This window comes from Meleagris gallopavo, chromosome 1 (assembly GCF_905368555.1).
Source record: "Meleagris gallopavo chromosome 1, MGAL_WU_HG_1.1, whole genome shotgun sequence".
In the NCBI taxonomy this organism is placed as follows: Eukaryota; Metazoa; Chordata; class Aves; order Galliformes; family Phasianidae; genus Meleagris; species Meleagris gallopavo.
The window spans coordinates 74,287,244-74,303,701 of NC_139404.1; the positions used below are offsets into that span (position 1 = coordinate 74,287,244).

The window sequence follows — 16,458 nt, forward strand, 5'->3', positions numbered from 1 at the left end:
ATTACAGGTTTTAACATCCCTTATATACATTCACAGGTTTTCTCTTTTAACTCTCCCACATCCCTTTACACGTCAACTAAACATTCCACAAACACTCGTTAACCATGCATGCAGGCTCTTCTCCAATCAGACTCATGAATGGTTCCTAGCCGCTTTTCCACTTTCACATTGCATTATCGTCCCTTGTGTTCCTCATTATGTCTCTTAGCAAATAAAGTCACTAGGAATACAATTTTATGGCAAATCAGCTAAGATTTTAGTACATATCATAGTAACAGCTCCCTTCTTCAAGCTCTTATTCATGTGTTTGGATACTTACACATGCTGTTTACTCACACATAGTTTCTTCTGTTCTTCTTGTCAAAAACACTCCTTAATTTTACAACTACACAAATTAGGAAAACCTATTTAAACATATGTTATTAAAACCTTTTTTATTGAGGTGTTAAAAAACGAAAGGATGACATCTTTTGAAAATTTTCATTGTTGGTTTAACTTTGTGTTATTCGCAGTGAAGTTAACCTATGCCATCTTGGGTAACAGCAAGTAAACCAGCACTGAGTGCTTCTTAAACAGTGATCAGACAAGACTATGTAATCTGCATGCAAATACGTGCATGCACATACATACTACAACGACGTGGCAAAAATACAGAGCAAGAACTCAGAAAGGTATATGGCTGTGATGACATCCCAGCACTGAACAGCTACCAACCACAAGAGCCCTAGGGCATCATTTTTGTCAAAAGCAAGCTTGAAATTGTAGTGAAAGAGTTTTGTAACCAAGCAAGGATATAACTGAAGCTTACCTTCAAGCTAAATGTAGCAGCTTTGCTGATCATTGGGTCCTGTACATCTTGAAATGTGCACTACAAAACACACATACACACACATAGGAGGAGTCATCCAGGTTTGGCTTTAAGTCCTACAAACAATCTTTATAAAAGGTTTGTTTAATCACAGAGCCACAGTATTACAAGCATGTTACTACCACACAAATAACTACTTGCAACATATTTTCAAGAACTCAGAACCTAAGTCTTGTCTTTGAACAGAAACTTACTGATGCACTCACTAAGCAATTTCAGACTCGTAATACTCCCTTACATTGTAAAAAGGCATTAGTGAAGTTTGTTTACAAATTTTTAAAAGCAGATGGACAATCCCTCTTAAATGTTTAACAGCTTCATAAACGTACGCTAGCTTTTCTTTCACCTCTGTCCTTTCACAGTTTGGGCTTTCATGTTGTTGTTTTTGTGAAAGGAAAAAAAAGTACCAAGAAGACACAAATATTCAGTTCAGCTTCATTAAACTTAACAGAATTCTATTAAGTACTCAGGATAGATTTGGTTGGCGTCAAAGATAACAAATATCTTTGGGTTCCAAGTATTATCCACACAGCTGTCATACAAGTTCACAAAACTTCCATCTCTTGAAGGAGGCCTCATGTATTTTGAATCACCATTGATATAGTCGCCAGTTAATACACGAGCAAGAAACATGACTTTATCTGGTTTGTGCAGATGAGGCTGCAGATTCACACCATGAATTTGGAAAGTATCTCCATGCTTCATATCCTCTTTGCAGAAACGACTGGAATATGATGCATCTCTTGCAAAGTAGGTCCCTTTCAAATAAAAAGCAAATTCTTATTATATTCTTATCATGGTAGGTTAACTTCTAATGAACAGGTAGGTACCAGGATGATGAAAAAGTCTGTTCTTTTCTATTTATTAGTAATCCAATGACTTTTTCTGACATCATGATAATCCAATCGTATGTTGGCCAGCAATGTCAGAGGTATGAATCTATGCTGATGGTATGACATTAGAAATTGAAAATTCTCACCAATATTCTGTTAAATTCTATTGTCACGTGACAAATGGATGCAGAGGGCAGTCTGACAAAATGGTGACTGACAAGGAAGTGTGTATGAAGCAAAGGTGTGTCATCGAATTCCTCCACATAGAAAAAACACTGCACCCACCGACATTTTTTGATGCTTACTGAATATTTATTGGAGACCAAACAGTGGATGTTAGCAAAGCGAAGCAGTGAGTGGTGCATTTCAGCAGTGGTGGCAGCAAAGTTTAAGACAGGCCAAGTTGCAAATGGCCTTGGATACCATGTGCAAGTTTGTCGAGACCTATGGAACGAGGCTAAAGGTGATCCTGGATCGCATCATTACTGGTGTCATGAGACATGGTATCACCACTGCGCGCAGGAGTCAAAACAGCAGTACATGGAGTGATGACATGCAAATTCCCCATTGAAGAAAAAGTTCAAGACACTGCCCTCAGCAGGTAAAGTGATGTGGACTGTCTTTTGGAATAGGGAAGGGGGGATCCTTCTGGATTTCCTAGAACCCAGACTAGACCCAGAACCCATCAACTCTGACCACTACATCGCGATGCTGACTAAGTTGAAGACTCCAACTCCCAGAGTCAGGCCAAAGAAGAATACAAGCTTTCTCTTGCAACACGGTAACACCAGGCCCCGTACTAGTTTAAAGAGCTTGCTGCACATTGCCAGACTTGGTTGGACTACCCTACCATACTCATCATATAGTCCAGATTTGGCACCTTCCTACTTCCCTCTGTTCGGGCCAATGAAAGATGGACTGGATGGGCAGCGTTTTTCCTATCAACAACATTGTCACAGCAGCTGTGAAATAGTAGGTCACCTCTACTGGTGCCAATTTTTATGAGCGCAGTATGGAGGCTCTTGTTCATGGCTGGTGACTAATGTTGAAAAATAGTGTTTTGTAGCGGAGAATGTGCTCTATCAAACTGTGTTATTGTGCTCTTTGGATCCGTTGTAGTTTGTATGGAAATAAATAGGAAGCATTACTTTCAAAGCAACCTACAGAACATGAGCAAGTATTTTACGTGAACATTTTAGCAGGGAGACTTTCCTTGTGAACTACACTGCTTTGCAGTTCACGCTTCATCCACCCCACTCCTAAGTCCTACCCAACAGTTATGCTGATTACATTATTCACTGTATTCTTACTTTCTTAATTTATCTCTATCTTAATTTACATCTTTTACTTGATGTAAAAGCAGAGCAATATTAAATGTCTCTGTAAAAACACGGGAGTACATCACAAAGAACATTCTATAAGGAACACTTAATGTTGAACAGTTCAGACTGCCAAACTGCCACACGTGAAAAAATATTTACCTTTTCCATATACAGCAGCATGCATCCCATTTATTCTCCAGTCAAAGTTATGAATACATATTGCTTCTACAAATTCATTACTGGTGCCATGAAATAACATCTGCTCATTAATAGTTGTGACACCTCTTTTCTTCTTCAGTTGAGCTTTCTTCCTGCAGTGAACATACAATGCAGTATTATAAGCATTTGTACAAAACCAATTAAGTTCCTACTCTGAAAATACTGCAGAGAGGTGACAGACTTAAAACTTCATAAATCTCACTTTTGCAAGTGTCTATAAGATTTCATATTTTAAAAGGGATTAGAATTCTTAAGGGGCATGTTTAGAAATCATGTCTGGATGCTGCAGACTATTTTCAGAAGCAACCTAAGGTTAGGAAAAAAGGTCCTCTAAAAAAAATTTATCAATTTTATTTATGTGATAGCTTCAGTACAGTCATTTTCTGCACATACACACAGGAAAAAAAAAATCTTTTATTTTGTTGTTGTTTTTGTTCTCCTCAACTGCATAAACTGCATGGTTAGAGGGATAACAATCTTAGTGGATTATAATTATCCCAGTAAAATAACAAAACCATTAAAAATAAAAATATCTAAATGTTTACGCAAAATTACCAACATCACCATGGTTTTCTGAATTTATGGTTCACACACTTTCTGAAAGAGCCAAGTCTTGTGCTATACCATTAAAGAATTTTGGAGAGAAGAGGGGAAAAAAAACAAAACAAAACAAAACAAAAAAATCCAGGACAACAGAGGAACCTATATTACAGTCTTATGGGCAGAAAGCCATGGTTCACGTACAAAACTAAGATGTATCATAGCTTCGTTCTTGTCCACGTACCTGAATTTTCTATGCATAAAAACCACAGTGGTTGCAGGAGAAAAAAAAAAGAAAAAAAAGAAAAAAAAGAAAAAAGAAAAAAAGCAGATACAGGTTTATCAGATATAGCAATCTGATTATAACTGTAGCACAGACATGATCTGGGGAGGCATTCTCAGGGCCTACAGCTTAGATACATCAATCTCCTATCAACCAAGTCCAGAGAGAGAGAGAGGCGGCAAAGATTTGTCACCATATTAAAGGCATCATATTGCAATTATTTATGATTTATTAATAAATACATTTCAAAGGAATTGACATCTTGCACTACTTTGCTTAAAAATATGTTTAAATTGTCTTATTTTTAAGCTTTCATATTTTTATTTAGTGCGAAGTACCTAGCTAAAAAGTGTCTTTACAACTTTTAAAAAATTATTATTATTTTATAACTGTTTTCCAAATCCGAAGAACATCAGTATAAAGACAAAAGCATCTGGGAGCTTTCACAAATAATCTAATTTGTGGCATTTTATGTCAGAGGCAGAGAGGTCCCAGTCACTCAAGTTCCACTCTGTAAACATACTGACAAAATGAAGGAGTCAAGATTCCTTCTATCTTATGAAAAACACCTGTGTGAAGCAATACTTCTGAGCTATGGGCTACCACCGGTGAATATTTGAATGTTTTTCAGTCAGTCTCCCTCTGCTGCTGGCTAGTGATTTCTAACAAAGTAAAAAGGCAGCTTCAACTTCTGATTAAATAGAACACATTTGTTCCAAGAAAAACATGAATAATCAATTGTCCAAAAGCATTTTCTAACATTTTCTTCACATCTCCAACCGGTTGACTTCATAATTTAAAATCCGATAATACAGTAGCTATTAAAACAGACAAATATGTTTTGATGATATTGCAAATAAAACCATTTAAGCAATGGTCGTATTTAAACACAGACCTGATCAGATAAAGAAAATACTTTCTCAGAAATACAAATGTAAGTAGCAAATCTTTCTCATAGTAGAATATCCAGAGGGGACTGGATAAAACTGGTTCTACAGAGTGCAGAAAAGCCACAGCAAATTTTTTTTTGTTGATTTGAAACAGAACTCAGTTCTATCTCTAAGAGTTTGGCCACTCTAAAAAATCATCTTAGCACTTTTCACCAGCAGAGAAAAACTAATCCAGCAAAACAAAATTAATCTGATCCACCACGCAAGCAGGCTCTCATACAGCCAATCCACTCAATAAAGGAGAAACCTAAAACAAAACTAAATACCTAGTAACATGCTGCTTGTATACACGCCAGCACACAGGCTGTTTCTATACGAGGGCAACAATCTCACTGACCAAACATCCTTTGCTACTTGCTCTGCTCCTCTACAATTCCAAACCAAGATGCATAAACCTACATATGCTAGATTAAGATTCATCCTCTGTTATTTTTGCAATCCCTCATGAGACACCAGAAGAATTTTTAGTGAATTTCAAATGCTGTAACACCCGCTTTTTTGTAACATAATAATTTCTTCACACCAGTGTAAGCCCATATAGTCCAAATGGCAGAACACTAACATACAAAAAGCTGTATTTTACCTCTCAAATGGAGGGACAAGAAAAGCACTTAGACCTCAATTGCATACACATATTTTAGCAATCTTTATTACGCTTTATTACATATTTTTGCCATAAAGGAAAAATGTTTTAAAATGCACTTTCGTCCGTATACTTTTATAAAGATAAAAGTACTAAAAAGTATCTTGATTCATAGTTCCACAGCAACACACCTGAGGTGTAAAAACTCTTAATGTAATACTCCTCACATATGAAATTCAAATTCTCATTGTCATTTTTGTACTTTAAAAACATCTTAGCATAGCACTCATACCTTCCAAGTTCTTAAGCCATGGATTCCTCTCACTGATTGATGAGCACGGTAAATGTTCTTCAAATTAAATCTGTCCCTTATGTAAGCAAACAAGTTCTCTCTCTACCTCCCCATCCCTGCCCCTATCATCTACACTGGAGACACAGAGGACATTTAAAGTCTGGTTGCTATCTCTTTCCTCAAAAACTGGCGTATTGAGATGGTATAAATATATCTACAGAAACTTATTTGTAGAAAGGTGACTGATAAATCATAAGGCCAAGCAGATCAGCCTTAATAATTAAAATTTGAAACTAGGAAAGTAGTAGAGAGGGAACTCACTACTTCTAGTTCTTCCAGGCCAACACAACATGAAGAGGAAAAGAAAATAACCTAGAAAATGCTTTTGTAGCACTTAAATTTGAAGAAATGACATGAATTCATGCTAATTGGACACTTAACTCTGCCCTGTGTTTCATGAAGTTGAGAAATTAGACAAATCACAAATATTCTAATGGCCACTAAAAATTCAACACATAAAAGCCAGTAAAGAAAAAAAAGAACTTACTTTTTTTCTCTCCTTACTTTATTACAAGAAAGTGTGGGTCTCTACCACATGGATATTCTGAACACTCATTCCATTTGAACACAGTAAACTCTGACTTGGAGGACTTACAAAAAAAACTGGTGCCATCCTTGTCAATACAGATAAATTATATTGATAGGTTAATTAGTCTACCTGCTGCTATTTTCTCATATTCTTTACCACTTGACCAATCAGTTACTGCTTAAATGCTTGCTATCCTTAAAATCAGACATGAAACTAAAAAACAACCTAGGCATCTCATTATTTGGGAGAAGTTGACATTTCTACATAGATAGGAACACCTTTGCCTTTTCACAATGAAGGAAAAGTTTAGTTCATATCAAACTATCTACAAAAATACTAAAAATGTCTTTCTCAATATTTTCCAAGAAATTAAAGTTACTTAAAGAGAAGGAATACAGTGTCAAATGCAGCACAATCATTATTATTTTTTTGAATCTTGGAATGATTAATTCTAATATGGCTATAAAGACAGAGCTCGATTCCCTATGCTAAAGTTATGATTAATTTCAGTCCCCCCCCCAGAAGCCCTGAAGTTAACATACGAAGGGAATGCTAACCTACAGAAGTAAATGGCTCTACCACTCTTAATTTTTTACGTCTTTTTTTTTTTTTTATGTCTTCTTTTTTTTTTTTGTTTTTTTTGTTTTTACAACTGTGTACTTCATGCTTGTGATAGTAAGATATCCAAGAAAAAAGCTTCTCAAATGACCTGGATCACTATGCCCAAGCCACCAGAGGAAAAAGAACTGCCAATTGTGCAGCTATGTGTATGACAGAGGAAACAGCCGTTCTCTCTCCTGTTTATATGCTCCCTTCAAGAACTGGAAGGTCTCCAAGAACAAGGCCTTCAAGTACTGGAAGTCTCCCCAGAGCCTTCTCTTTTCCAAGCTAAACAAGCCCTGTTCCTTCAACCTTTCCTTATAGGAGAGATGCTCCAGCCCTCCAATCATCTTAGTGGCCCTCCTCTGGATCCGCTGCAAGAACTCCACATCCTTCCTGTACTGGGGGCCCCAGGCCTGGACATAGTACTCTAGATGGGGCCTTACAAGAGCTGAGTAGAGTGGATCAATCCCCTCCCTCTCCCTGCTTTTAATGCAGCCCAGAATACAGTTGACCTTCCAGGCTGCAAGCGCACACTGCTGGCTCATGTCCACCTTCTCGTCCACCAGAACCCTCAAGTCCTTCTCCACAGGGCTGCTCTCAAGGAGATCTTCCCCCAGAATTTCAACATATTGTAGCGCATCACTTTCATCTGTGCTACATATATATGTAATACTAATACAACTGCATTATAGTTCTGCACTTGTAGAAGTTAGTCTTCAAAGTTCTGCTTTCAAGACTGTCAGAGATTGAGAAATAAGCAAATAAAGAAAAATAATAAAACTAACACATTTTAATTATATAATAACAAAAGTAACACATTTTAATTATATAACAAAAAAGTAATTAAACATTTTTTTACTGAATGCCTTGTTCTGTTAACAATTCTAAGACTGTTCATTTTAAAAGTAATCTCACCTGCAAAAAAACTCCCACAAGTCTAGATTTTGTATTCTCTTTATTCTTTTTATTCGATGGCTATCCATTGTTTTTCCAAAGAGACTAGAAACTTCATTGTATTCATTTGTTTTCTTTTGCAAAGGAATAAGCTGGAAAAAAAAGAAGTTAGCACAATTACAACATGATGTACTATTTCATTACGTGTTTTCCAATTTGCACCAACTCTTACCTGATACGGCTCCTCAGGATTTACATTCTCCCAGTGTGAAGGCATAGGGATGGACTCATTTTCACAGATGAAACTTCAAATAAAAAAAACGGTAAGAGCACATCACAACAAGGACAAGAAGCATTTTCCTATGAACTCTTTCTCCAAACAACAGAGTATGCACCCCCCCTCAAAAATCCCAACCACTTAACACAAAACTACTTAGTGTTTAATTCTGAAAAAGCCTGTTGTCAGCAGGTAAGGTCAAAGGTAAAGAACTTACTTTGTGTTCAAATTATGGCTTAGTTTATTACAAACAAACAGTGGTAATAATGTTATTACATCATCTATCCAACTAAAGATACAAAGTTAAATTAAAAGGAATAGTCAGAGATATCTGCAACATCAGGAGAGCAACACTAATCTAGAAACATGAGTGCAGATATAGCCTGAACATTTCAATGTATCAAGAATTAAAACTAGTCTAAGACTCTGAAAACTGGGCCTTCACTGGGCCTGTAATCTGAAGTCATCGTCTTAGATATACATACTAGAAAATTATATTAGATTAGGAAAAAAAAAAAAAAAAGTATTTTAAGCATGTACGTAGCGACTTTAGGCCTGAAAATAGACACTAAATGTAGCAATCTCGAAGTATAGTGTCAGCATGTGAAAAGAGAGTATGTTGACTGAAGTATCAGAAGTATTAAAGGAAATTCTTCAATACGCATAAAAAATTGAATTGCAAGATTACTGCATGTACACTTCAGCAAACACCCAGTGAAAAACAACTGACACTTCAAAAAACAAACAACAGCAACAGAAAACCCAGCCCATCCTAAATGCCAGTGCTAAGGGATTGCTACTACATTTCTTATTACAAATGTCAAAGTTCTTTTAAAAAATATAACCAGATAATAATTCAGAATTATTTTGTTTAAGAAATATTTGGAAAAAGTAACCCACATTAGAGATGGTCAATTTTATCTGTAGTACTATCACTCATTATGCTAATTTTTATTGACTATCAGATTACATTAGAAGAGCATTACATCATCACAATGTTCCTTCTAACTAATTTAGGAAGTCATTGTTACACTGGAACAAACTACTCCATTTTTTTCTGCTGCTGTTCCTCCAATTCTCCAGTCAGCAACTCCTCATTTAACAGTTATTTACTGCAAGGGAATCCAACAGCTAAAGTCAGGTACAAATTTAAGCAGCTTGCAAAAGGATATCAGTATTCATTATGTCTTGCCTCTCCCACTACTACTCTTCCTTATTTTCTCAATAAATAAAGAAATAAATAAATAAAACCTTTTGTTATTCTCCCTCTAAAATTTCTTCCTTTTTTACTTGATTAGCTTTCTCACATTTTCAAACTGTTTGACAAAGAAAGTAAATAAATATAGACAGTCCACATAAAACATATTTTTGTTTCATTTTACTTTGCAAAACTCAGAATTAAAATCAAAATCAGGATTAAAATCAAAATCTGGAGGCTTCATTTTATTTGCTTACCTGAAAGCACTGATAGAAAAGGGAGCTCGCTTTATTGGACGTTGTTTAAGGGTAGTGAGGTTGGTTTGCTTCATCTCTGAGCATAAAACAAGAGTTAGGATAAATGTTTCTGGACTTCATCCATAGCAAATGGACATTTAAGAGTCTGTTGTGTTTTTTTTTTTTTTTTTCAAACAACATTACAACATCAAAAGCTGCTTGAAAGGTGTTCCTATTTCAGTAACTAATAAATCAACATCTTAGATAAAAAAAAAACTTGCCTCAGTATTAAGGGTTATTTATAAGAGTTGACAAAAATTGTGAATACTACACAAACCAAATGAAGTGGTATATCTGACATCTTTGTTATTTAAGTTAACCCTATGAATATACATACCTGAAAAGTCTAGTGTGTAGTTAAATTTTGCAGTAGTAAAAGAAACAGAACCATATGGGTTTGTTCTGAAGCTCCTTTCAATATCTTCACTGCTAACTGAGCAATGACTATTTGAATCAGTCTTCAAAATAAATGAGAAAGTACATTTAGATGTTTTCAGCAATAGGTTGTTTGCTATATAGAAGTCACAAGTAATATAACTTTGTAGTTACCTGAAACATATGCCATTTACCACACTCGGCCAAATAAAACCAGCCCCACTGAGTATCAGAGGTATCCATCTCTTCAACTGAACTTTCCATCTTTGGAAAGAGTTCTTCAGATGTTCTTTGAAACATTTCCTGAAATATTCACATGCATATAAAGTTTTTTGTGATACTCTTTGTAAAAGTACATTATTTGAGGAATACATTAAAGAATAAAAAAGAATGATAATAAAAAAGTGAATTTGCAACTCTTAAATAAAAAAAAACATGGTTAGGGTACTTTCTCTTTTACAGAGGAAACTTCTCTATTTTCTACTTATTCAGTATTATCCCTTATGTCAGTTAAACATTTTTAAAGCTAACTCTTTCTCATATGTCCATAAGCATGCCCAGCCAGAAGAGAGCTATATGCTTTAACATATCAAAGAAAGGCGCTATATTTTATACTGATAACCTTATGACAAGCTATTCTTATAATGCAACGGGGTCAAAGGTACTATTTAGGAATAAGGTGTTGGGGTTACATGATAGCTTGACAAAAACATCTACTAGATACTCACCAGGCATAAACAGATCATACCGGATGTTAAGAGATATTACAAAAAAAATAAGAGACTAGAGTCCATGGTGCACTGCTCCTCAACATTGCTTAACTTAAAAAAGATACAACAAAATTACTCTGTTCTGGTACAGTGGTTCACACAGAATAAAACAGAGGCTTTCACACACACTATTACTACCATAGGGTTCTTCAGGATGAGTGGAAAAAAGGACAGGGTAAAAGTTACAACACAGGTCTATAAAATTATGGCAAAATTGAGTAGAGAATAACTGATGACATTTTCTTTCTACATGAAAAGACATACATCAAAGTTTGCATGTGTTAAGTTCACAACAATCTAAAGAGAAACTTCTTCATAAGAGAGATGGCAAACTATGATATTCCTTTCCACAGCATGCTGTGGATATTGCAAGTTTATGTGAGTTTAAAAAGCAGCTAGGCAAGTTCATGCCTACCAACAGCAATGCCAGTATACCTTTAGAATAATCCTAGCCAATTCCCTTCCTCATTCAACAATAAAATCCTGAAAACCCTGAAAGTACTTGACTTTAATAACGTATATAGCTTAACATACTAGCTCCATCCTTGAACCTCCCCTTCCGCCCCCCACCAAACATCAAAATATGAAGCACTGGGGGAACTTTTGGAGGAAGAAGTATGACCTCCTCCCAGAAAGTACTAGCAATTCATCCAGACAAATTGCTTAACCATGACTCTTCCTAACAGTTTCCTCAACTTAACTTAACAATGCACTCTAATACAAATAAGTTAAATAAAGTACAGTTAATATCCTGAATGGTTTATTTTTTTCCTGAACACTTCAACCCAGAAAAAGGTACAGAGCGACCTGAAGAACGCATACACTAGAATCTACAAGTAGGCACCAACCGGCCAGTGCTGCTGAGGCAGGAGCTGAGTGCAGAAAACTGCTGGCACTGCCCTGCCTTATTTGCTCTGTGGTTGTTGCAGAAACAATCCGAGAAACCTCCTCACAGAAACAGCTGAAGTCTGGATCTCAAATGAGGAATGACTGTTTATCGTCATAAGCTTCAAAGGGCTATAAAAACATAAACAGATACCAAGGGAATCAGAGACAGATCTTCTCACAACGTCTCTAATATGCAGAATTTATGAGCAAATCTACTTTAGTACAAATGGAAGCATGCAAATCTACCTATATGGACAGCAACCTCAAGTTTAAGCAAAATATACTACAGGTACATCAGCTATGTGGCAAAAATACTTTGTAAAAGTAAGAAAACCACTCTGTTCCAATCTTCACAACAATACAAAGCCATAGAGCCTACATTCAGTTGGTATTAAAGCACAATTGGCCAAGATCTTTTGATGATCAACTTTCACCTTCAACTTGATTCTTCTGATTACATGAATATTTGGCCCTGTTCTCTTCTACAGGCGGATATACTGTAGTCTACACACATGTTTACTGTTAAGAGGAACGCAATTCAGGCTTTTTGGGTAAACTTTAGTTTCCTCATGTTCCTACCAAAACTGTCAGATCACAGCCACATGCCAACATTAGTTCAGGGCCCTGAATTTAATCATTCAAATCAGTACTGGCTTTCAAAAAAGTTATTAACAGCGAAGACATATTCACTTATGTCCCATCAAAACAATTTTATGCATCTGGAAGGAACACAGCTTCCAGAATAAAGACAGAAGTATTCCCACAACTTTAAAAATTCAGACCATAGGCACTACCTTTAGACAGGAAGTACAGGGTAAACAAGTAGATTCCAGATACTTCTAAGTAAGGAAGAACGACCCAAATCCATAAACACAACAAGAGGACTGTTCTCAGAAATGATATAAATACAAAATGCTTGAAGAAAATTACTCGGCTTACCAATGAGTTTAACCACAATGTATACACGATTTATAAGGCACATGTAACTTTTTGTCCAAAAATTATGAACATGTGCATCGTGAGCAGAAATATATCAGCAGACTTTCTAGATGACAGGATGTCAACTATCAAAGATGCAGCAATGAAAATTTTATTAGCAATGCTATTTCTAACAAAAGTCGATTCCCATTAATATCAACTTCAAAAATGGTCCCAGATTTATCATTAACATCCTGAAGGCAACACTACTACTTTTGACAACAAAATTCTCCTTCTAAAGAGAACTCATTTGTGTATTGTGCTATGACTAGCATGGCTTTATTATTACTGCTAACCTAATTTAACTATTAGTTCTTTTACGCTTGAATAAGCATGTTTTAAGGTGCATCTAGATGGGCTGCTTTCTTGTGGTGTCCTTTTGGCCGATTATACTTTATTGTTGAAAGATGCTTTGCCTACAAACATTATCTAATGCCCCGATGTGAACACATGCACCATGGCCTGTGGCTTCTTAGGAAACATGGTATGTGATCGGTTGACTTATAATTAAATAAGAGTACAGGGTGGGGAAGTGGAAGTGAGAAAGAAGAACTGCATTAGCACAAGTACAGAGAACAACACGTGATAACCTCCGGAGCTATATCACCATTTCTCCCGTTATAGTACAGAGAGGCACTGCTGAAAGGGGGAAAGCATTAACCCACACACGGCACCACTATCTCCTCATTTGTCTCCCGTGTACCCCCGAAAAATTGAGAAAATGGCGTCCTATTCCACCATCCCCTCTTCCCCGATGTTGCAACGCTGACGCTCCCCACGCCTGCGGCGGGTACGATGCAGTGAGGCGGGGCCGGCCAGGAAACGGCAGCGCGTAGCCAGGAGGCGGGTGAGGAGCATATGGAAAGGAGCGGCCATTTCCCTCGTCCCCCTCCCGCGCGCACTCACCGCATCTGCCGCCCACCCCGAACTCGCTCCCCACATGTTGGCCGAAGATGGGGAGGAGTGTATGTGTTGGGGGAGGAGGCGGGGGGAGAAGGAAGCAGGCCAAGCGTAGCAGTGCAGGTCACGTCACTGCTTGCGCTCCAGACGCTTCCGTTACCGATGGCAGAAGAAAAGGGAGGGACAACAGTTGTTACTGGCAACGCTATATCGGATCGTCACATAGAGAGGCGAGGCCTGGTATGCAAATTTTTAGCGGAGTGGGCAGGGTTGAAGTAAGAGGCAAGGGAGCGGTTGTGTTTGATCTTGTATCGTGCCACGAAGAGACTGAGTAGTGAGAGGCGCTGTGTGAAGCTGTGGCTTGGCGAACCGGCTGTGTGGGCCGGTCTCCGTGGAGCAGCTATGTGGTAGTGGTTTGTCAGTAGTAGGTTCTTTGGTAGTCTTTTAATTATGGCTCATGTGTTCTTTTAATTATTGGCTGTATTTGGGGATAGGAAGAGGCTTCCTCTCTGCAAAGGATTTTTCACAGCACATAATTTTCCTTAAGAGCCTTTATATATATTCTTTGCACGTAGCATTTTAATGAACTCATACTGTGTTACAGCAGGTAAGGCAGTAAAAATGGCAGCCCTAAGAAAATTATCTAATGAAAATGACAATAAAAGCTGCAGCCTATTGCATTATCCATCAAGTGGACCTTCAGAATTTGAAAAATGGACACTCTGTGGGCAGCTTTACCCTATAATCAAGTTCTAGAAGTGGCAGCAGCCCTAGGAAGGACTTCTGGTAAGAGAACATAGTCATACATGTGCCTTACCCCTTCAAGGGGTTCTTTTAAGGACAGCTCTAGGATGAGAGGTGCTGAGTGTAAGAGCTGTCACTGGCCAATCCATAGATGTAAGCTTCCAAACTTCGGAAACTGCGCTGGAAGCTTCTAGATAGGCCATTGTGTCATCTGAAATCTGGGAAGAAAACTATCCAACTTCAGTGTGGTGTTAGAAAGCAGCATTCCTTTATTATTCACAATACAATAACATACCAGGTAACTTGACCAGAAAGTGCACCCTCTCAGAGTTCAGGTTCTACATTTGAGCAGCTAATATATGCATGTGCAGTACATTGGCATACACGTTCATTCTTTTTCAAGGACTCATAAATATGTGCTAATGTTCCTTTGGGCATGCTCAGTGGTATCTAGGGTACTTGAGTGCCCACATGCTTCTTCCCCTTTTTTCACCATCAGCTTAATCACTGAAGCCTTTGGCTCACTTCCATCCACTTTTCCCCAATTTGGAAGATTTTCATTGCTTATTAGGCCATAGTGAGCCACTTTTAAAAAATCAATGTATGAGGAATCCAGTGAAAATGTCCTTGCACATTCTGAAGCAAAAGATAGAAGTATTCTATTGTGACTCCAGTACTTCTCGTGAGGCAAAATCATTGAGGAAGAAGATAAAAGTATTCTATTATGTCCCCAGTGCAAAATTATTGAGGAAAAACAAGACTGTTCACCCACTAAAGTTGACATGGAAAGTTTTAGAACTATCACTTATGAATTCCTTTTGCTAAACTAATATACTGGTTCCTAAACTAATGTACTAATCCCTATTGCTAAAAAAACCAACCTATATCAAATGTTGTAATATTGTGCAAGGTCTGTAAAGTATGTCCTGCTGTGAAGGATTTTCATTGAGCAACTGTTGTGGATTAACCTCAGTAGTCAGCCAAGAACCACACAGCCTCTTGGTCAATTCTCTGCAATGTGAAGAGGAAGAGAAAGGGAAGGGTAGAAGCGTGAGAACTTGTAGGTTGAGATAAAATGTCTAAAATGTATGAAAGACAGTTTGACGGGTAAAGCAAAAGCTGAGTTCACAAAGCAAAGCAAGATGAGGAGTTCATTTACTTTTCACTGGCAGACAGATGTTTCCAGTACAACAGCGCATACCATGCATATCAGTGTCTTGGGAAGATAATGTCATCATCTTACATCTCCCTGCAGCCCCATTCCTCCTCCTTTCATCTAGCTTTAACAGCTGAATATGGTTGTTTTACAGTATGTAAATCTCCCTTGCCATTTTGGATCACCTATACTGGCTGTTTTCCCTCCCAGCTTCTCGTGCACCCCCAGCCTTCATGCTGGAAGGATGGTGAAACAGAAAAGACCTTTGTGCTGTGTAAGCACTATTAAGAAACAACTGAAACATTAATGTATTATGACCACTTATTTATTTATTTCAAATCTAAAGCACAGCACCATACAACCTTTGATGAAGAATATTAACTCTATCTCAGCCCAAACTGGTACAACGGAAAGCCAAAAGCAGCAAAGGATGGATTTAAAATCATAAAATTATAGAATCATTAAGGTTGGAAAGGACCTCTGAAATCATCTAGTCCAACTATCCACCCATCACCAATATTTCCCACTAATCATGTCCCTCAATACCACACCTACATGTTTCTTAGACACCTGCAGTGATAGTGACTCCACCACCTCTGTAGGAAGCCCATTCCAGTGCCTGACTGCTCATTCTAAGAAGAATTTTTCCTGATGATGAGTTTCTTATATTCTAAGGGAGTGTCAGGTAGATAAGTGTCAAGATTCTGGCTGACCTCACCTTTTAGATAAAAGATGTTATTTTTTCTGAGTTAAAAGATAGAACAGCATCTGATGAATCACTGAGAGTATTTCACTATCATGAATGCGAGGCTTCAAGAATGAAGCAATTTTCCAAAAGTAGGGACATATTTTTCCAGCCATGATATTCATATTGATGTGATCAAAAAACACATGACTGTA

The 16,458-nt window shown here is 37.3% G+C and overlaps 1 protein-coding gene across 4 annotated transcripts; it reads right to left on the reverse strand.

Moving 5' to 3' along the window:
- Nucleotides 1-417: 417 nt before the first annotated feature.
- PARP11 (poly(ADP-ribose) polymerase family member 11) lies at nucleotides 418-13,846 on the reverse strand. Of its 4 annotated transcripts, XM_010717092.4 has the most exons (10): nucleotides 13,665-13,810; nucleotides 11,741-11,909; nucleotides 10,851-10,943; nucleotides 10,297-10,425; nucleotides 10,085-10,205; nucleotides 9,709-9,784; nucleotides 8,209-8,281; nucleotides 7,998-8,128; nucleotides 3,183-3,334; nucleotides 418-1,626 (listed from the first exon to the last, which is right to left on the reverse strand). In XM_010717092.4, the coding sequence occupies exons 3-10, from the start codon at nucleotides 10,866-10,868 to the stop codon at nucleotides 1,313-1,315; spliced, it is 1,014 nt and encodes a 337-aa protein (XP_010715394.1). In that variant the 5' UTR covers nucleotides 10,869-10,943; nucleotides 11,741-11,909; nucleotides 13,665-13,810; the 3' UTR covers nucleotides 418-1,312. The 4 variants fall into 4 exon arrangements, with proteins under 4 accessions (XP_010715394.1, XP_010715400.1, XP_010715384.1 ...); XM_010717098.4 differs by lacking the exon at nucleotides 10,851-10,943; XM_010717082.4 differs by lacking the exons at nucleotides 10,851-10,943; nucleotides 11,741-11,909 and having other exon boundaries at nucleotides 13,665-13,846.
- Between the last annotated feature and the right edge of the window lie 2,612 nt (nucleotides 13,847-16,458).